General features: G+C 43.5%; 1 protein-coding gene across 11 annotated transcripts in view; it reads right to left on the bottom strand.

Annotated features, from left to right (window-relative positions):
• The window catches only part of LOC127003784 (titin-like), a 326,729-nt gene that overhangs the window by 141,711 nt on the left and 162,438 nt on the right, over positions 1-22,580 (bottom strand). Inside the window, exon 1 of one of the 11 annotated variants that reach the window (XM_050870819.1) lies at positions 20,813-22,244. The exons of 5 other annotated variants lie outside the window; for them this stretch is intronic. In XM_050870819.1, the coding sequence (XP_050726776.1) occupies positions 20,813-22,052 (1,240 nt within the window). In that variant the 5' untranslated portion in view covers positions 22,053-22,244. Of the gene's footprint in view, positions 1-20,812; positions 22,245-22,580 lie in introns of those variants that run through there. 5 more of the 11 variants (XM_050870814.1, XM_050870816.1, XM_050870817.1 and 2 more) reach the window with 5 other exon arrangements.

Raw genomic sequence — 22,580 nt, 5'->3', positions numbered from 1 at the left:
TTTCCTTCACCACATCGTTCCTTTCCTCCTCTCTCCATAACTGTTTAACCTTTCTCTCCAGCTTCCCTATTCGTTTCCTCCTCCTCTCCCTTTCCTCAACCTCCCCTTACCTCCAACCCACACAGGATTAGCAGAAAGGAAGACACACAAACACATACACCTCCTCCACTCCCTCTATATGGCGTTCCTCAAGGGAGAGATAACTACCCCCTACATCACCCTTTCATTACCCCTCCATTACCTCCTCCTCCCGCCCGTGACCTCCCTCCTCCCGTCACGCTGTTCTTCCCACCCGCCGCACCAGGTATCCAGCGGCCACAAATTGCACCTGCCTGCCTGACCTGGTTCTATGCTCCCCTCGTCAAGGCCACACGTCCTCGCCGCCACTTTCCTTCACTCTCCTCCTTTCGCCGCTGACTGCATTGTGTTGGTTTAGTTGACGGTTATTGGTGGTGGTGACGGTGGTGGTGGGGTTAGCGGTGTTCGGGAGAAGAAAACGAAGATATTGATTGGGTTGATATTATTGCTAGTAAAGATGAATGTTACTCGTGAGATAAAATGAGGAGAGTTATGGTAAGTATTTTTTTTATATTGAAGTGGTATTGCCCTTGTTTATTGTGATTGCGCTGTATATATCGTGCAACTTATGAAGAGATGCAAAAATATGTTGGTATACGTTTTATCGAATATGTGTCAATGGTATTTCTAGTTGTTCCTCATCATAGCATATCCTGATTGTGACTACATATTTCTGGCTAGGATATGAACGAGAGACTGAATTTCAAGGAGGAGGAGTAACAGGAACGTAGAAAGTGTGAAAAGACGAGATTACTAACCGAGACGAGGCCGTGACCATGAAGTGAGAAATTGAAACACTGGAGAAAGAAAAGTGATTATAAGAGGCGAAAAAAACATTGCAAAAAAGGGAAGGAAAATAAAGGTATAGATCTACAAAATGAAGACACAAGGTAAACAAACGGCAAGTATACAAGGCAAGCGTGAATGAGAGGAGAAGGATTTTTTTGTGTGTGAGACCAAGTGAGAGTCCTGCAAAGGTGAGGCCAGGTGAAAAAATGCCAGGACAGGTAAGCCACACACAGTAGGAACAGCAAGTAGCGGGCTTTTTTTTTTCTTTTTTTTTTTTTGTGCTGGAAAAAAAAAAAAAAAACACGTAACGCCACAAACTCTTTCCAAAACCTAAAGCGACACATTTATATTCCTTTTGCTGACTGACTGACGGAGAGAAGTACGAGGCCAATTCTTGAACTTTCGTAAGTGAGAAAAAAAATAGAATGGCTGAGAAAAGTAGTAATAACAGTAAACCAAAAAAAAAAAAAACCATACACAAAACATTAAGTGGAGCAATAGTGGAGTCATCATCATCATCATCATCATTATACTCATTAGGCACAACAGATTTCTTTCCACCTATACTATCACTATTTTTACTATGGCCACTTCCACCACTACCACCACCACCATTACCACCACTACCACCACCAACAACACCGCCATTACCACAATCACTAACACCACCACCACGACCACCACCACCACCACCACCAGCTCCACCACCACCACCATGCACCATTACCAACATTGCCCACCCCCCCCGTACCGAATCACATGTTCCCGGATTCCCAAAATAGCGGAGGAAGGAGTCAGGCCCGGGACTTCCATCTCCGTTATTCACTTTTTCCCCTCAAGACAAGGTCACGCAGCCCCGCTATCTGACCCCTCGTGTGCCATGGGACCTATAAAACGAGTGTGTGTGTGTGTGTGTGTGTGTGTGTGTGTGTGTGTGTGTGTGTGTGTGTGTATTACCTGCTACACATATTTCGAACTTGCTTGTATATGTTATGATTTTCTTCCTTAGAGTTCGATATGCAACAGTCGGACCCATAATAGTAGTAGTAGTAGTAGTAGTAGTAGTAGTAGTAGTAGTAGTAGTAGTAGTAGTAGTAGCAATAGTATATAGAAAGATCAGATATGTTAGGACGAAGAAGAAAAGGAGGAAGAGGAAGTAAATGAGGAAAAGGATAAAAAAGGGGGATAAAGAGAGAGAAAAGAAGGATGAAAAAGAGGAGCAGGAGGAATCATGAATTATTCCTCGCATGCATAAATATCGCAGGTGCACAATAAAGCCGCATTAGTCCAAATAAACAAAAATATATCACACGGCCGCCGGGATGTCGAAATTGAAGCGATTTACAAACCAATAACAATGCAAAACACACACACACACACACACACACACACACACACACACACACACACACACACACCATTACAACATCCCACAAGCACTACTTACTACTAACACTACCGCCGCTATTATCACTATTATTATTATTATTATTATTATTATTATTATTATTATTATTATTATTATTATCACTATTATTACCCTCCATAACATTATTCCTACGATTGTTTCCATTTCAATTCAGTTTACTTCCTCCCATTCTTCTTCTTAAATCCGGGGGGGGGGGGAGAGAGAGAGAGAGAGAGAGAGAGAGAGAGAGAGAGAGAGAGAGAGAGAGAGAGAGAGAGAGAGAGAGAGAGAGAGAGAGAGAGAATAAATATAATTGATAAGAACGTAGTAAGTCTGAAGAGCGATCGTGTAGAAACAAGAAAAAGGAAGAAAAAAAAAATCTGAGCAACAACAAAAACAAGAAGACAAAAAAAGGAAATAACGTAAAAAAAAAATTACACAAACAAAACCTTAACCTCAACAACAAACATCAACAACAACCCCAAAAAATAAATAAATAAATAAAATCACAATGTCTCAAGAACCACAAAACGCACGCCGGTCTGAGCCCCAAGACAGAGGCGCCGACGGTCCTTCCTTGCCCTCGGCCGCCAGACACAACGTGGGAAAGGAGGCGAGCAAGAACAACAACAGCTGCGCTCCTTATTGGCCCTGATTGCATTATAGAGAGTAGATTTAGGGCCCGCAGAGGCATTCTTAAGAGGCCGGAGGGGACGGGAAGAAAGAGAGGGGAAGAAAGGGCAGGGAAAGGAAGGTTGGTTGGAGGTGGAAGAGGGCACGGGAAGTAAGAGAGGGGAAGAAAGGGCACGGAAAGGAAGGTTAGCTGGAGGAGAAAGAGGGGACGGGAAGAGAAGGAAGGAGCAGGGAGAGGAAAGATGGAATGAGAAGGAAGAGGGGACGGGAAGAAAGGGCAGGGAAAGGAAGGTTAGTAAGAGGAGAAAGAGGAGGAAGGGGAGAAAGGGCAGGGAAAGGAAGGTTGGTAAGAGGAGAAAGAGAGGGAGGGGAGAAAGGGAAGGAAAGAGAGGGGCAGGGAAAGAAAGGTTGGTTGGAGGAGGAAGATGAGACGGAAAGACAGGGATGGGAAGAAAGGAACAGGAAGGATAGGCAGGGAAAGGAAGAAAGAGGGCGGTAAGAAAGGGACGGGAAGAAGGAGGAAGGAAAGAAGGGGCAGGGAAAGAGAGACTGATAAGAAGAGGAAGAGGATTAAGGGGAGAAAGGGACGGAGGGAAGGGGCAGGGAAATGAAGACTATAGAAAGGGGAGGAAGAGGAGTAAGAGGAGGGAAGATGTTCAGTAGACACATAAGAGAGGAAGGTAGGAGAAAGGGAAGCAGGAAGAATAAGAGGGGGACTAATCTCAATGAACGAAACTATGTCTGATGCTAAGCGGATTATTTCTTTTTTTTCTTGTTCATGGTTTCCTTTTTTGTTTCTCTACGTCCTTGTTCTCTTCCTCTTTCATTTTCTCCCCCTCCCCTTCCTCCTCCTCCCCCTCCTCCTCCTCCTCCTCTTCCTCCTCCTCCTCCCCCTCCTCCTCCTCCTCCTCTCTTCCAATGCCCTAATCCTCTTCCTATTCCCGCTAAATTGAATCATATTTTAAGATTGTCCTGGTGGAGAGAGAGAGAGAGAGAGAGAGAGAGAGAGAGAGAGAAACTCTATTGTCAAACATGATTGCGTCTTTATGTGGTTTATTCTCCATTAAACAACTGATCAGTGGACACTTTAACTCACTCTCTCTCTCTCTCTCTCTCTCTCTCTCTGCTATACATAAATCAGTGTGTCTCCAAACTTGTTACATCTCGTCCGTGTCTGTTAGTCTTTAGGAAGGGAAACATAGATCTCTCAGGCCACACGACAACAACAACAACAACTTCTACTACTACTACTACTACTACTACTACTACTACTAAACTCTTACACAATTACTTCCCTTTTAGTCAGTATTAGGTTTACGACGAAGAGCTTACAGTCCCTTCCATAAGAGCTGCCTGATCGAATACAAAATAAAGTGTTAGAAACTGGTTAATTATGTCTTTTTTGTCCTGAGTGAAAGGGAAATCTTCACACCTGTTTAAATGTCTTTGGGAGTGTGAGAAAAGTTAAATTGACGGGACTCTAACTTCGTCTGACCGGGCTGAACGGTTCGCGGAGTGCCAAATCACGAAGGGAAGTTTTATTTCTGTTTGTAGTGTCCAGCCTCCTCCATCTTCCTCCTCCTCCTCCTCCTCCTCAATCCACACAAGGAAGCGTTCAAGGGAAACTTTTCTATTGACAGTGTTCGCCTATTTCTCCTTCCTCCTCCTCTTCCTTCCTCCATCCATTCGGACAACTTGTTTCACTACTTTCAACGTTAACCTTCACCCCTTCTTCCTTTCCCCATTCCACACCACCGCGGCCGCTAGCTCCACCTCACATCCCACCATTTCACTTCCTGCACGCACAGCTCTACAACCGCCTCATTCAAATCTTCCACCCAGTCCATCATCTCTATCACCTCTAAACTCTACCTCTTCCACTTTCGCCTTTACTGCCACACGTATTCCACCTCCTCCAGCCTCCATCTCCTCTGCTATGCCTAAACGACCCGCAAGCACAGCCCTGAACGACCACATAAATACGGAGTAACAGGGAACGTTAAAGTCAGCGTGAGACTGTGAACGCTACTACTACTATTACTACTACTACTACTACTACTACTGCCAAGGTTACGTGGCATTCAGTTACATAAATACATAAATTTAATTCCAAAAAAAGAGCAAACCTGTTACGACTCTGGCTGCAGTGGGTGGTAGGAATAGAGGTATTTTATTTAACTGACCGACTTGCTATGAAATTCGGACTCTTGAGCTTCCAAATACGTGTTTACAGCAGGGCGGAACATATATAAAACAAGGTACTGAAGTGGATAAAAAAAGGGAGAAGAGAACATGAGGAAGGAAGCAAATGGAGGAGGGGGAGGGAGACAGTGAAGGAATGAGAGGAAAAGAGGGATACAAGAAAAGGGAAAAGAGAATAGAAAATAGAACATAAGAAAGAAAGCAAGGGGAGAAGGGGTAGCCAGGCAATGAAGGGATGAGAGGAAAAGTGATACACGAAAAAGAGAAGGAAAAGAAAAGCAGAAGGAAAGAAGAGGAGAGAACAAAAGAGAGGAGAGAACATAAGGAAGCAATGGAGGAGGAAGACAAACAGAGAAAGAGAAAGCAAAAAGATGAAGGCAAGAAAAGGATGATAATGCGGAAGTGATACACAAGAAAGAGAAGGAAATTAAAAGAAAAAGGAAAGAAGAGAGGAGAACAAAAGATAACAAGAGAGAGGAGAGAAGAGAACATAAGGAAGCAATGGAGGAGGAAGGCAGACAGAGAGAAAGAAGAGGAAGAGGAAAAAGATGGAGACAAGAAAAGAAGGAGGAAGACAGGCAGAGGAGGAGGAGGAAGAGGAAAAATATGAAGACAAGAAAAGAAGGAGGAAGACAGGCAGAGGAGGAGGAGGAAGAGGAAAAATATGAAGACAAGAAAAGAAGGAGGAAGACAGGCAGAGGAGGAGGAGGAAGAGGAAAAATATGAAGACAAGAAAAGAAGGAGGAAGACAGGCAGAGGAGGAGGAGGAAGAGGGAAAAAGATGGAGACAAGAAAAGGAATGATAATGCTACACCCTTAACACGCAAAGGACAACTCAATGAAAACTAATAATGATCTGATAGGGCGCGTTATAAGCAATCTAATTTCACGTGCGAGTTATTCAATGGCAGACCCTTTGTGATGGTGGTCCTTTCTCCCATCTTATCTCATCATGTATCTCTACATCCCTTCCTCCCCTCCTTCCTTCTTTCCTCCTCACCCCACGACAGGAAGAGGGAGACGAGGAGATATCGAATACCCCTTTACTTGATCCCCCGATAAGTGTGTGATGAAGTAGACTCTTAATCCACGATCATTCCTTCACATCTTCTTCAATAAAACACTCTTCTCTTATAAGCAAATTAATCCTCTCTTTTTTCCTTGCCGTCTCGTTACGTATAAATCTTTTCTTTTTGTGTGTTTTTTCATTATGTACCTTAATTTGTCCCCTTCACTTATTCTTCTTCTTAAAACAATCTGATGGTCTGATGCAACATTCTCGGAAGGTACATTTATGAAGCGCTTTAATATGAACTGAAGGGAGATCGAAACAAAAGCTCCTATTCACTCCACAATAATCCTGGTACTCACTCACTCACTCAATTATTCTCCACCAACAAACAATTATGATAAAAGCAAAATCCCGTCGAAAGGCATCATCACAAATCGCTGTATTATAAACTAAAGTGCAGGGAATACAAAAGCACTTATTCACTCTACAACACTCCCGGTACTCACGCTCAACTATTTTCCCTTAACAAACATGATAAAAGTAGTCACGTAGAGAGGTATAATCAGAAATCGTTTTACTATAATCTGAAGTGCAAGCCCCCCCCAAAAAAAAAACTTATAAACTCTACAACACTCCCGGTACTCACGCTCAACTATTTTTCCCTTAACAAACAATTATGATAAAAGCCAAATCCGGTCGAAAGGTATAATCACAAATATCGCTTTACTATAATCTGAAGTGCAAGCAAAACAAAAGCACTTATTCACTCTACAACACTCCCGGTACTCACGCTCAAACATTTTTCCCTTAACAAACAATTATGATAAAAGCAAAATCCGGTCGAAAGGTATAATCACAAATCGCTTTACTATAATCTGAAGTGAAAGCAAAACAAAAGCTGATGTTCACTTCACATCGCTCTCGGTACTCCTTCCCTCCCTCAATTATTCTTTCTCTTACAAACAACAAACATGATAAAAATAAGTTCACATCGGACCCTTCTCACACTACACCGGAGCGCAATTTCCTTTCCCATACACTCGAAACCAACACAAACAACAAGCTCTTCTTCACTTCACTACACATTTCTCGGTACTCACTCCCTCCCTCAATTATTCATTCTCTTACAGACAACAAACATGATAAAAGGAGCATCACGTCGAACCCTTCTTACACAACACCGGAGCGCAATTTCCTTTCTCATCCACTCGAAACCAACACAAACAACAAGCTATTGTTCACTTCACTACACAACTCTCGGTATTCACTCCCTCACTTATTCCTCTCTAACACACAACGAGCAATATATAAAAGTACCATCACGTCGAGCCCTCACACACAACAGGAGCGTAATTTCCCTTCTCAGACACTCGCAACAAACACAAACAAAGTGAGCATTATTACGGCGAGTGCCTTTCCTTTCTCCCGACAATGAATGGACTTCCGCAGCGCCCACTTGATCAGATTTCAGGATCCGAGGACGAGATTGGGCGTTTGAGTATCTTCTGTCCTGTGTCCTTATGCTCCAAGGGTGAGGGTGGCGTGGCAAGGCGTGGGGTGAGGGGTGAGGTGCGATGGGAAGGAGGATGGGGTCGAGTAGGAGTGGGGTGAGAGGAGGAGCGAAGGGGAGAAAGGAGGGTAAGGACATGCGGGTTGGTTCCTGCCCTTCGGAGGTGGATGGTAGTAATAAGCGACATCATAAGAGCAGGATTGCCAACCACGGCTTACCATCACAATAGCCCTCCACAATCCCAGCCTCCCATCACGCTAACGCCCTCTACCAGCCTCCTCCTACCAATGCAACCACCCAGCCCCCCTCCACAATCCCAGCCTCCCATCACGCAAACGCCCTATACCAGCCTCCTCCTACCATTGCACCCAGCCCGGCCCTCACATTAATTTTAATAACAAACAGTAAACCTAACCATCTCTAGACTACCTTCAGACTAACCCAGCTATTGATAAGAACGATAACAGATCACATGGAACATGATGATTATAAATATATGAAGATGAATGGATTTTTAGACAAGACATTCATTTTGTTTGTTGAGAAGAGGGTAGGACACGGAAGTAACGGGTTTAAACTGGAAAATCAGATTCAACAGGATTCAACAGGCAAAAAATTGGTTTACTAACAGGTGGTGGGGTGTGAATAGGCTGCTTAGTAGTCATGGTGGTGGTGAACAACAATTGTCACATCAAAAAATAGACTAGATAAATTCATGGACAGCGATAATAGGTGGGTTAGAGGGGTTTAGATTAGGGGTCAAAGGAGCTGCCTCGTACAGGCCTACCGGCCTCTTGCAGACTCCTGCGTTCTTATGTTCTTATGTTCTTATCTTACATCAACCTCCACCACCATAACAACCTCAGTAACGCCCTCTACAAGCCTCCTTCTTCTTAGGTGGTTAAGTAGGAAGAAAATGTGGGTAGATAGGGAAGGTGGGTAGGTAGAAACGCAAGTGGGCAGGTAGGTTAGGTAGACTTTCTTAATCCATGCAACTAATAGCAATAACATAATGATATCAACTTTAATGTTCATAATAACTACAGCATCAAACTGTTTCCCAACCTTCCTGACTTCCTTTCTCACCATCTTAACTGAAATGAAAAGTAAGAAAAAAGTACGAAGCCGGAACTTATTTTCTCTTTTAATTTCCGTCTTGTTTCTATCGCTAGCGGCGGGAGCAGGGCGTTTTAGAGCTTCGCGGCGCTGGCCAATCAACGTGATGGAAAAATAACAGGTAATCCGCCGACGAGGGAATGAAAGAAAGAAAAAATGTTGGCTGCACTGCTTGACCTGTCGTTCTTTTCCTTATCTGTTTTTTTTTCTCTTACTCCCACACCATTTTTTTTCTTTTTCTCATTTCTCTCTCATCCTCAGATCCCCTGCTCTGTCGTTATATAAAAATGACCTGTCGTTCTTTCATCTTTTTTTTTACTTTTTATCATTTTTCTCTCATCTTCATATCCCCTGCTCTGTCGTTCCCAAAAAAAAAAAGAAAAAAAAAGTCCGCGCTGCTTGACCTGTCGTTCTTTTCCTTTCTCTTTTATTTCTCTTACTCCCACACCATCTTTTTTTTTTACTTTTTCTCATTTTTCTCTCATCTTCATATCCCCTGCTCTGTCGTTCCTCAAAAAAAAAGAAAAAAAAAGTCCGCACTGTTTGACCTGTCGTTCTTTTCCTTTCTCTTTTATTTCTCTTACTCCCACACCATCTTTTTTTTCTTTTTCTCATTTCTCTCTCATCCTCATATCCCCTGCTCTGTCGTTCCCCCTTCCCCCCCCAAGAAAAAAAAATGTCTGCACTGTTTGACTTGTCGTTCTTTTCCTTCTTTTTTCTCTTACTCCCCACCATCTTTTTTTACTTTTCTCATTTTCTCTCATCCTCATATCCCCTGCTCTGTCGTTTCCCCCAAAAAAAATGTCCGCTCTGCTTGACCTGTCGTTCTTTTCCCTTCTCTTTTTTTCTCTTACTCCCACACCATTTTTTTTTCTTTCTCTCATTTCTCTCTCATCCTCATATCCCCTGCTGTCGTTTTTTTTTTTTTTTACAACAAAGGAGACAGCTCAAGGGCACACAAAAAAAGGAAGCAGTAATAAAAAAAAACGCTACTCGCTGCTCCTAAAAAAAAAAGAATCAAAAGAGGTGGGCGAAAAAGAAGCCCCCCCCCAAAAAAAATGTCCGCACTGCTTGACTTTCGTTTCTTTTTCCTTCTTTCACTTTTTCTTCTCTCACTCCTGCGTCATATCTTTATTTCTCTTTCTCACGTCTTTCATCTCCACATCCTCTACTCCCTCGTTTCCCTCCCCCAAATAAGTACACTGTGAGCTCTTCCATCTTCCCCATTTTCCTCCTTTTGCTTCCCTTTCCTCCCTCCTTCCATAAACTAGTGTCCACTATAACAGTATCTCCCCCTTCCCTTCCCTTCTTCTCCCCTTCCTCTTCCTAATGCATCTCCTTCCTTCCTTCTCTTCCTTGCCCGTCTTTCCTTCCATCCTCTCTATGGATTCTCCCTTTCCCTTTGCTTACCCGACAGAGCCCTCTTCCCCTCTTTAGTTTCCCCTCTTCTCTCCCTCTTCCATCCCAATATATAGCCTTCCTCCCCTTTTTCCCCTTCTACACCTTTCTTTCCCTCCAAACATTGCCCTCATCTTCCCTTTCCTCCCATCTCCATTCACCTTTTCCTTTTTCCACTCCTTCCCTTTCGAAAATAGCTCTCATCTTCTCTTCCCCTCCCTACTCCCTCCCTTCACTTATCCCCTTTTTCCACTCCTTCCCCTTTCTCCAATTTCGAACATAACCCTTATTTCTTACGCTCCCTACTACCTCCCTTCCCTCCACATGGCCCTGGCCCCTCCCCACCTCTCCCCATCACCTGAACACCCTCACCTGATCCTCTTCCCTTCCTTTCTCCCTCCCCTCACCCCGTACAGCCCTAACCCCAACCCACCTCCCCCCTACCTGCCACCCCTTACAGCCCTAGTCCCTCTCCCCTCCCCCTTGTCTCTCTCTGCCCACCCTCACACGATCCTCTTCCCTTCCTTTCCCCCCTCACCAGCCATCCCTGACAACCGTATTCTCACACCCCTTCCCCTTGGCTCTCCTCCACAACAAGGTTTCATGATAATCAGGAACGCCCATCACGTTGATTAATATGCCTCGGTGACACCAGGAAGCCGACAGACTGCAGGCAAAACAGACAGACAGACACACAGACATGCAAAAAGAATGACAGGCACAGAAAACACACACTCAATCACAGTAAAAATGATGAATGCATGTTTTTTTTTTCTCTTTAATAGCAAGCCACTCATTCTCTCTCTCTCTCTCTCTCTCTCTCTCTCTCTCTCTCTCTCTCTCTCTCTCTATCTATTTATCTATCTATTTATCTATCTATCTATCTTTATCTATATATCTATCTCCCGCATGACAACTAGAAATTCGACTTTTGATTTCCTTCGTAATTGGCAACTTCGACGTCAATCCAACAACAACAAAACACAACAACAACAACAAAAACAACGCTCACATAACCAGAAACAAACAAGTGTTCTCTTTACTTCAACGAATACTAGCTAGAAGGATCAGCGACAGGAAATGAAAACCAAAAAAAAGCAAGAAAAAAGAACAAAGTACACAGTTAATTAAATCCTTCCACCGCGGGATCACCGAAGGACAAGCATGGAATTAGATCCCACACATGGCGAGGATCAGAGGAGGACGAGGAGAAACAAAACAAGGAGGAGAAGGAGGAGGAAGCTGTGAAGGGAGGCAGTGGTGGGCGTGGCGCCGAAGAGATGGGAGAAAGAGGGGGTAGGAGGGGAATGGGGAGTGAGGGGGGGTGCTAGGGATGGTGAGAGCAATGGGAGAGGAGGAGGAGGAGGAGGAGCAAGGGAAAAGAGGGAAGAAAGAGGGTGTGGGGAGGGTACAGGGGAGGTAGGAGAGGGGAAAGAGCGAGGGGAGAGTACAGGGGAAAGAGAAGTGAGATAAAGGGATGGTATGGGAGAACACTAGGCAATAAAGACGTAAAATATTAGATAAGAAAGAAAAGGGACAAAGTGGGAAGGCGAGAGTTTAGGAGAGACGAAGGAAGAATTAAGAGAGGACAGAAAAGGGGAGGAAAGAGCTTAGGGGGGACAAGGAGTGGATGAGAAAGAGAAGATACAGGGGAGAATGTGTAGCAAGGGTGGGGCATGAAAGGAGAGATAGATAGAGGAGAGAGAGTAAACGAATAAGGAGAAAGGAATTGAGGAAGAGGATGTTATACGATGGGAGTGGCAAAGTAAAAGAAGGGAGGAAATGGGGGTTTAAAATTAATGGAAGGAGAGGCGAAGCAAGGGAAAAAAAGAGGGAATACAGCAATGGAAAAAAAAAGATAGAACACGTTAAAGAGAACAAACTGTAAGGGAAGGAAGAAGAGGGAAAAAAAGTGAGATTAAAGACGATAGAGAAAATAAATCGTATGGTCAATGGAAGAAGAGGTGGAGCAAAGGAGAAAGAGGAATTTAAAGAGAAGGGAGAGGGAGGCGAGGGCGTGTACCCGATGTTGGCAAAGCTGTTATGCGAGGACCTGTAAGCAAAGGGGGGAGGCGGGAGGGAAGATGGAGGAGGCCGATAAAAGGGGCCGCCCAAGACGAGAAAGGTGAGCCATTTCAGGTGGATTAATTAAGAATCGTCCTCCCCTGGCGCACTCACCTTGGACGGCGGCCACGCGGCAAACAAGGCAACACAATCAACACACATACTCACGCACACAGTAGCTCCGGGTGGCAACAACACGCCCTTACCTGCAAGATGAAATAAGAACGTAAGGGAGAAAGAAATGAAGGCGTGAGAAGGGAGGGAGGAGGAGATAGGAAGAATATAAGGAAGGAGGGAAGGATGGAAGAGGGATGTAGGGGAGGAAGGAGGGAGAGAATGATATACACAAAAGTTTTTTTTTCCAACATATGTCTTTGTGCACGAAAAAAAATAGATGAAACATAATATTTTAAAGTTCTCTGACCTCATTAACTAAATGTATTATGAATTACCTCAAGAACATTAAGGAAAGCATCAACATTGTCTCTTAGAGGATTAGTAGAGAAAAAATGGATTATGCTTCATAGAGTCTTTACACTAAGTACACAGTAAATAAGAAGGAAAAAATAAGACCACAGAATGTATCATGTTGTGTGAAAAAAAATATCTACGTATATACTTTATGCACTCATATTTTAGTATTATGTACAAGCCTTCTGATAAATAAAAGAACACCCATAAAAATTAATGTACATATCACACCGTTCCATTCGTAGCCTCTTAAACATAGCAACTTTAAGCAACGAGAGACAGAAAATATACAAAGCTGCAACCAATCTACATATACACAGACAAGAATGGAGAAAGGAAAGAATAAGCAATGATTAAGGCTTACTAAGGCTACACTTTTTCTAAATGTTGACCTACAAAAAGGATATACGTCCATTCTCTCTCTCTCTCTCTCTCTCTCTCTCTCTCTCTCTCTCTCTCTCTCTCTCTCTCTCTCTCTCTCTCTCGTTATCTATTTATTTATCTATCTATCTTTCTACGTATCTATCTATCTATCCGACTAATTATCTATATCTATTTCCCCATATATCTCTCTTTTTTGTTTGAGTTTTCTTTGTTTTTTCTTCCTTTGTTTATTTATATTATTGTGAATCTTTTCCTCCACAATTCTCTCACGTCTGTGTCTCTCTTCTCCCTATTTTTACACTTCCTTGTATTGCCTTCATATCACTATTTTCCTTTCATTCTCTTAGTCCAACTGTTCTTTCACCAACCTACTTTTTTTTAAACTTTTCTTTGTTTCATCTCAGCATCCGTCCCTATATAACTCGCATCTTTTTTTGCATGTATTCCATCACTTGTTTCATCTCTTTACCTCCCTTTTTTTCCTCTCAACTTGTTCTATTTCAAATTTCATCACTTAAAATTCCCCTCTTTCTCGTTTGCTCCACCTCTTCTTCCATTGACCGTCCGATATATTTTGTCTATCATCTTCTGTCTCTTTTTTTTCCCTCTTCATACTTCCCTTAAAATTTGTTCTCTTTAACGTGCTCTATTACTTTTTTTCCATTGCTGTACTTCCCTCTTTTTTTCCTTTGCTTCGCCTCCTTCCATTAATTTTACTGGGAGGCAGGTTAATAATTGTGACCGGGTGGAGCGGGTTAGGTGAGCAGGTGTTAGCCGGACCACACCTGAGGAGCCAGTTAATAGCATAATACTCCAGGTAATACACGGGATTCCAATTAATAATACCCTGTAGCCTCAGTAATTAATTTATTTCATTCTGGCTAATCTATTTACTCCGTGTGTGTGTGTGTGTGTGTGTGTGTGTGTGTGTGTGTGTGTGTGTGAGAGAGAGAGAGAGAGAGAGAGAGAGAGAGAGAGAGAGAGAGAGAGAGAGAGAGAGAGAGAGAGAGAGAGAGAGAGAGAGAGAGAGAGAGAGAGAGAGAGAGAGAGAGAGAGAGAGAGAGAGAGAGAAAAACATGGGAAACTCAAATAAATAGAAAAATATATAAATTAGCAATCTATGACACTTATATATATAAAAAAAATCAGCACAATACCTTTTCACATATAACTACCTTATTTTAATCAACGGCCAAGCATGCAGGGATTACCAATTATCACCATAGAACGGACACTCTGGCATTGATCAAAGCGAACCAACAGAAAAAAAGAAAATGAAAAAAAGAAATCCCACGCAACCCCCCTCTGCCCCCCCCCCCCCATAAAAAAAATCCCTCTTCCCCTCTCCCTCCACGCCCCCCACCCCCAAGATAAAAAAAAAAAAAAAAAAAAAGAGTCATTCAGCGCTGCACTAATACAAAAATCTATCACATACACGCTCGCACTTACATTTTCACGCCGCTACAGTTCACAAATTTCCGCTCAAAACCAGAGACACAAGAGAGAGAGAGAGACGAAGAAAAACGAGACGAGGACAAATCGGTTGGCAAATTTCGCTGCGCCGTCTATTAATCACGGGATTCTAATTGCATTCGCGTAAACGGAACATCCATCACAGGTAGGCGGTGTGTGGGCAGGTGTTAACGGGGGGTGGGGAGGAAGGGGAAGGGGGTGGTGGTGAAGGGAGACGGGGAATAGGAGAGAGAGTAGGAGGGAATGGAAGGAGGAAAGAAATGGGAGAGGGGAGGGAGGGATATGAACAGTGCATGATTAGGGAGGGAAGGAAACAGGAAAGAAATAAGGAAGGGTAAGGAGAGAAAGGGATAGTGAAATGGCGGAAGGAAGATGAAAGGAAAGGAGAAGGAAGGAAAAGACTGACAGAAGTAAAAATATAATAAAGGGAAGAGAGATACATAAAATACGGGAGGGAGAAAAGAAGGAAGGGGAAGAGAGAGAAGAGGTACAAAAAAGGGAAGAAAGAGTGGATAGAAGTGTGAAAAGGAAAAAAAAGTAGAAAAAACAACAGGAAAAAGAAAAAAAGTCACATGGAAGAGAAAATGAAATGAAAAGAAGGGAAAGGAAACTTGACATGAAATACTCGAAAAAGAGGAGCTGGAGAGGGAAGATAAGAGGAGGAAGAGAAATACAAGTGAAGTGTAAAAACAGAAGTGCAAAAAACAATAACAGACGAGAAGGAAGGGACAAAAAGAGAAAGTGATGGCGAGCGCTTTGGAAAGAAAAATAAACAGTGCAAAACCTTCCACCGCAACCAAAGAGAAAAAACAGAAGAAAAAAAAAGCAATCCCATCAGTAAGTTTGGATCCGAAGTGAGTGGAATCCAGAGCAACACAAACCCTCCTCCGCTGAAATGGATCCCCTTCCTGTACGGTGATTTTTTTTTTTCATTTTTTTTTTTTTAATGTTCGTGCGTCCGTGTGTCTGTTTCCGTGAGTCTGACCTATTTCTCCCCTTTAATAATGTCCCTAGTTTCTTTTTTTTTCTTTTTTTTTTACCAGAATCCCAAGTAGATATTTTTTTCTTTTTTCACAAGCATCCTTCTACTTTTCTCTCTCCTTCTGTTTCAAGCATTTCCACTACTTATCTATATATATTTTTTTTTACAAGCATCCCTTCTACTTCTTATTCTTTTTACAAGCATCCCTTCTACTTTTTGTCTTTTCTTTTACCAGCATCCTTACTTTTTGAATTTGTTTACAAGCATTTCTTTACTTCTTTTCATTTTGTTTACTTTTACCAGCATCCCTACTATTCTTTTTTTTCACATCTGCTTCCACGGTATTTTCTTTCTTTTTTTTCTTTGAATATATTTATAATCTAAGTATCTCTATTTTCTATTGTTTTTCTTTATTCTTCTTTACTTTCAATCATTTTTTTTCACATGTTATTTTTTGGACCAACTTCCCTTCAACTTCTTTTTTCACATCTGCTTCCACGCTATTTCCTTTTTTTTCTCTATATTTTCAACCAAACTATTCCCTTTATTCATGATCTCTAACCTACTTTCTTATTCTTTTTTTTTTTTATGTTCACCGGCGCACTTCCTAACCTACTTCCTCACATTTTTGCTCGTCTATTATATATATATATTTTTTATGTGTCTGTGTGTGCTGTTAGGGAAAGGTTTAATCTGCACTTTTTCATGATTTTGATCTTATAATCTCTACACTTTTTATATATTTTTTAGATATTGAATGCAATCCAGATCTGATGCGCTTTTATGGAGTAATGAAAAGAGAGAGAGAGAGAGAGAGAGAGAGAGAGAGAGAGAGAGAGAGAGAGAGAGAGAGAGAGAGAGAGAGAGAGAGAGAGAGAGAGAGAGAGAGAGAGAGAGAGAGAGAGAGAGAGAGAGAGAGAGAGAGAGAGAGAGAGAGAGAGAGAGAGAGAGAGAGAGAGAGAGAGAGAGAGAGAGAGAGAGAGAGAGAGAGAGAGAGAGAGAGAGAGAGAGAGAGAGAGAGAGAGAGAGAGAGAGAGAGAGAGAGAGAGAGAGAGAGAGAGAGAGAGAGAGAGAGAGAGAGAGAGAGAGAGAGAGAGAGAGAGAGAGCGAGCGAGCGAGAGAGAGAGAGAATGATTGACAGGTAACTAATCCAAAAAAAAAAAAAAAAGAGGGAGGAGAACGAAAGAGCAATGATAGAGACTCATGGTAATGAATAAATGTACGTGATAAAGAACGCGGAGAGTGATGAAAGAAATAAAAACATTAAATAAAAAGACATTGGCAATCGTCCTTAATGATAGATTACACTGGAAACGGAAGAACAAAGAAAGACGAACGAGTGAAGCTGTTATTGATTAATCAGTGCGAAAGGGATCTGGTAACGCTTTGCTTAAATAATGATGATAACAATAAAATACATATAGAGATTGACTGAAGGAATTAACGGTAATACTCTCGGCAAAACTGAAATAAAAAGATGCACACACCGAATGATTTAGAGAGCTAGCAGCAATATCTCTAGGAAAAATTTAAATATATTGATGGAATGATGGAAAAAGTGGGAAAACTGGAATTGATGTATAATGCAGTTAGGGTCTGTGAGATAAGATAACACCAAATCCATATAATAAAAAAAAAGATCTATGGAATGGGAAGTAAAAGAAAGCCACATCAATATCAGAAGGAAAATGAGAGAAGTTATAGAGACAAATAATTCAGAATATCGAAGAAAAAAAAACACTAATATTTCAAACGAGCAACGCAACACACGGAACTAACACAACAATGGAAGACACACTAACACAACGTGGACAATGCGAATAAACGACGTAATGAAAGAGATAAACGTAATGACAGCTGGCGGAATAAAGCGATGTTAAAGAATGACGTACCGTGGGTTAGGGAAGCAGGTAACAGGTGACATAATGTACGGAATGATGATGATGGTAATGATGATGATGATAGGGAACGGAAGAGGAGGCGGCGGCGGTGACAGAGGAGGAGGAGGATGGGGGGGAAGGGGGGTGCGAAAGATGATGAAGAGGAGGAGGAAGAGGAAATGGGAAAGGATGAAGTTTGAGGTGAGTGATGTGTGATCTTGAAGAGATTTATGAGGAAAGATATGATGGATGAAGGAAGAATGAGAAGAAGTAGAAGAAGAAGAAGAATGAGAATAAGAAGAAGACGAAGAAGAAGAAGAAGAAGAAAAAGAAGAAAAAAGAAAGTAAAAAAGAAGAAAAGAAAAAAAAAGAAAGTAAAGAAAAAGAAAAGAAAAAAAAAGAAGAAAAAGAAGAAGAAGAAGAGCAAAAAGAAAAGTGTGTATGTGAAAGAAAGATAAATTGAGAGGATAAGGCTCTCACCCATACCAACACAACACCGAAAACGAATAAGAAAAAAACACCCAGCATCTACATTTCGACACCCAAATCACGACCAACACCCTGTACAGAACATTACCGGAACGCATCACAGACTCTCAGACGCTGGCGACACTGTTCCTCTTTTTCACTCAACCCTTCACCTCCAACTAAACGGATCCCAAGTCGGAAGCAGTCGCGAGATAATTGTTTTGGATACTCGCTTCCTCTAATCTCGTTCGTAATATTACACTCGTGACTATGTGAGCTTGGCGTAGTTTTCGCTATGTTGGTGAATGTTTTTGCATGGTTTTCAGTGATGATGGGCCACATCCTCCTAAATGGAACCCACCTAAGATTTTGTTTATCTATTAATATATAAACAATAGATAAAGGCTGTGTTGTGTGGTGGTATCTTTTTGGTTTCTTTATGAAAGTCTTATATATCTTTTACCTTATCTGTAAGTTATGTTATATATTTTACTCTCTTCATCTTGCGAGTTTAGTGCGTATATAATGAACGGTGCAGAAAGGCGTTCGAAAACCTAACGACAGACAGCACGGCAACCATTAGCCTAAACTCCACAAGAAAAACAACAAAATAACAAATTAAAAAGTCGTTTGGCGAGGTGACACAATACCTTTAAAATTGTTGACGGCTTGCTAAGAGGTATTTCATTAATAAATTAGAACGGGGTAACCTAGGAATCATGATAGACCTCACAGTCGCAGATAGTCTGGTTGGCATAAGCCCCATAAATATACACACGAAAAAAAGAGAAAGAAAGAAAAATATGAAGGGTCCAGTATAGAATTATGATTATCAGCGGAGCCCAGTCACGGAATAACTTCCAAACCTTTCACCCTCCAATGTAAGTCGAACTGAGACTTTGCAAACTTAAAGCCGAAAGTCAAGTTCTCAGTGTAGCGTCCACGATCCAGAACCCTTTCAACACAGGCTCCGGATATTGCGTCTGGAGTCCATTCGGCACTTTATCCTAAAACCGAGCAACTAAGAACTGATGCCGTGCTGAGGTTAAGCTTTCAGTATTGAGCGCAATGGGATCCGAACACACACACACACACACACACACACGTCTCCCAACATAACCATATCCATAAATGTTACTATCACGAGGTAGGGACGGAGGGAGTTGGGGAAGGCTGGGGAGGGAGGGAGAAATGGGAAGAGAGGGAGGGAGGGGATTGGGGAGGGAGGAAGCGAGGGAGGGGCGGCGTGTGACCTCTGCCCATGTTACTAATCAACCGTTTAACAGGGCGTTTCCGTTTCCCACCGTTACTCTCATCTTGCCCCCTTCACCTCCCTCTCTCTCCTCTTCTTTCCCCTCTTCTTCTCTCTCAATCCCGCCTCTTGTTTCCACTCTTCTCTGCTTTCCTTCTCAACCTCTTCTTCTCCCACTCATCTCCTCGCATCTTCTTTTCTCCTCCTCTTCCGCTTCCCACCGTCACCTCCCTCTCTCCTCTTTTCCTCTTCTTATCGTCCTCTTCTAATACCCTTCTATCTCCTCCCTCCTTTAATCCTCACCTCTTTTTCCCCCTCTTTTTTCTGTTCTTCCTCTTCATCTCTTCCATTCTTTCTGACCCTCTTCTTCTCCAATTCTCTTTTCTCCTTCTACCTTCTTCCTTCCTCTTCTTTCATTATTTCTCGTATTCCTCTTTACCCAATATTTTCCTTCCTTTTTTTACCCCTTAACTCTCTCTCCGCCTCTTTTTACTCTTCTTCCCTTTTTTTTCCTCTCTCAATTCGACCATCTTTCATTTTCCCCATTACCACACACACACACACACACACACACACACACACACACACAAAGCTTTCACAATCTCTTTCTCTCTCTGACCCTCCTCCCACACCATTCCACTATCACACTCTTATTTTTTCTCTCCCTCTCTTCCTGCCCGCTCTCTCTAATGGTCCAGTTTTCCTCCTCCTCCTCCTCCTCCTCCTCCCCCCACCTTCCTCATCCACCCATTAACACTGGACACATTCGGCTTCTCATTAACCTCCCTGTCTGTATACCTGTCTATATGTTTGTCTGTCTTGCATTGTCTGTCGGTTTTGACTGTGACGACGCCGGGGCATTGCAGTTGGCTGGGCTTTTGTGTTGGTTGGTTTCTTGTTGTCTGTTTGCTTGCTGGGTGTGTGGGTGTCTCTCCCTCTCTATTTCTGTGTCTATTTTTCTATCTATCTATCTTCGCTCTTAACAATACAACACGCAAGCAAAAACGCGATGCAGAGCTTTTTCCAAACATTTCGTTCCCCGAGAATATCACAAAAAATGCCTTGATTGTGTGCGGAAAGAGAGGGCCCTTTGCACCTCAAGGTCGAACGGCGACTCTCGACCTTAGCAGCGACTCCCGCAGGGCTGACTGTGGCGCCCTTCTGGAGGGGTCAGAGTGGAGCCTTGTGGCGTGGGTCTGCCCCGTTGATTGAAAGGAGGGGCAAGTTGTGAGGGGTATTGATCTGCCTTTGTTTTCCTGACGGGCAGCGTGTAGGAAGCAGCATGGAGGGAAGGAGGGAGAGAGGGAGGGATGTATGTATGCTCAAGTCAGGGTCGAAATGGATGGCTGAGTACACACCCATCAGCTTCCCACATGACAAGCTGAATACACTCTTTAAACTTCATTATTTTTTTTCTCGTTGTTAAAAGGAGGAAGAGTAAACATGTATCCCGCGCGCTGTTTCCTGGAAGGGTTCGGCAGCCTGGAATAGGGTGAAGGAGATTATAAAAGGAAAATGTATAAACAAGAGATATTTACCTCAGGAGCCGCGTCCCCTGAGTGGTGCTGGCGGTGCAACGGTGCGGTGAGGTGCGAGTAAGGGTGGTGCAGTGGTGCGATGGCTGGTAAGGTGACGTGAGGTGAGATGATGCAACACACACACACACACACACACACACACACACAAACAAACCTCTTCCAAACGTGACGACCGTCCTGGAGAAGGTTTTGAGAAGGGCGTGAGGCGCGTCCTCGTGACCTCGCCCGTCCACCCTCACCACCATCCTCTTCTTCACCCTTGAGCGGCCTCGGGGACGCGACTTTCGCTCTTCGTCGCTAAAGTCTTCCTCGTCGAATTTATAACCGCTTTGTTTCCGGCTACTTGCACTTCTTTTCCTTTTCTCCTCCTCCACCTCCATCTCCTCCTCCGTTCCGTTTTTACCGTCGCTGTCCGTCAAGTCCTCAGCACTCACTCGAATATTGGACCTGTGGTGGACTTCGTACGGACACTCGCTACTCTCATCCTTGGTGCTCCCTGACTGTGCTCCGTTCTTGTCCCTGTCGCTGAAGGACAACTCCGTGTTCTGTTCCACCCGCACGTCACTACCGCCCCTGCTGAAAGCCTCGGCCATGGTTGCTTTCTGACCCTTCCCTGTCTGCCATGGGGAAAACTTCACCTCCACCTTCCCTCTCTTCCACGCCTTGCTCCCATCTTTCGTTTGGCCTGTTTCCTCGTCATCATTGTCGTCGTCATCCCGACTGGACGACAGAATGACTTCGATTTTCCTGGTCCCGTTTGCGCTGTGTTCCTTAGTCTTGGTCGTCGTCGTCGTGTTAGCCGCAGAAATCTTCGTCTCACGCACATACTCGCCGACCGGTTCATACAAGTCATCTTCCTCTAATCTACCATTCCTGCCTTTACTCTCGTCTTCTGCAGTCATGTTCTCGTCCCTTTCCTCCTCTTCATCCATCATGGTCAAGGTAGAGGAGCTCCCCCTCTTCGGTATCGCGCCCGTCGAGTAGAGGCTTCCGTTTTCTTCGGCGTGCTTATCCTCTCCGAAGCGCACGCGGTAACTCTTCTTCCCCACGTCTTCATAAATGGTATCCACGCTTTCGTAGGCGGAGCTCTTTGTCGCGTCTGCATATTCTGCGTCCTCCACCTCATCCTTGCCCACGTCGCCGCCATTGTGCACGGGGCTGTAGGGGCTCACGCAGATCAGGGGAAGGGATGTGGGGCGGAGGTCACTGCCCGTTCCCTTCCCATCAGCTGGCGGAGTCACCCTTCCACTGGCGTCCTTCCCCGCCGGTTTTCTCTCCTCCTCCTCCTCGTCTTCCCGCTTTCCATGGTACTCCCAGCCGCTGCTCGTCACGCTGCCGTCACCGCGCTTCACTGTCACGCGCACCTTCACGCGGCGCCGAGTTATGATCCTCATCCTGCGGCGGCGTGGCTCTCGGGTGTCTGTCCGGCGACACGCTCACACGCATCACCTGTCCCGTCACCTGTGCACCTGTGTTCTGGTGTCTCGCGGTGATCTACTGGCGTGTTTCTGATCGTACGTGATAGCTACAGCAGAATCAACGCTTACTGTAATATTAATACACGTAGACGGGTAATATAGTAAGGGTTTTCGTGTTTATTTATTATTATTATTTTTTTTTTACAGCAGAGGAGTCAGCTCAAGGGCATAAAAAAGGAAACATGTGTGAAAAAAAAACCCGCTACTCAATGTTACTGTAATATTTTTGAGTTTACCCTCCAAACTCCCTCCTCCTCCCTCCCCCCAACCGTTCTGAGGTGTCTTGCATTGGTCTATTTACGAGTTTATGTTCTTACGTAATAACTACAGAACAGAGTCAACATTTACTGTAACATTAGCACACGTGAAAGTGTAAAAAGAATAGAGGTTTTCTTGGTACGACAATATCTTTGAGTTTACCCTCCAAACTCCCTCCCCCTCCCT

The sequence above is a fragment of the Eriocheir sinensis genome, chromosome 26 (assembly GCF_024679095.1).
Source record: "Eriocheir sinensis breed Jianghai 21 chromosome 26, ASM2467909v1, whole genome shotgun sequence".
In the NCBI taxonomy this organism is placed as follows: Eukaryota; Metazoa; Arthropoda; class Malacostraca; order Decapoda; family Varunidae; genus Eriocheir; species Eriocheir sinensis.
The sequence above is the reverse complement of the archived record's forward strand: the minus strand, read 5'-3'. Positions and strand labels throughout refer to the sequence as shown.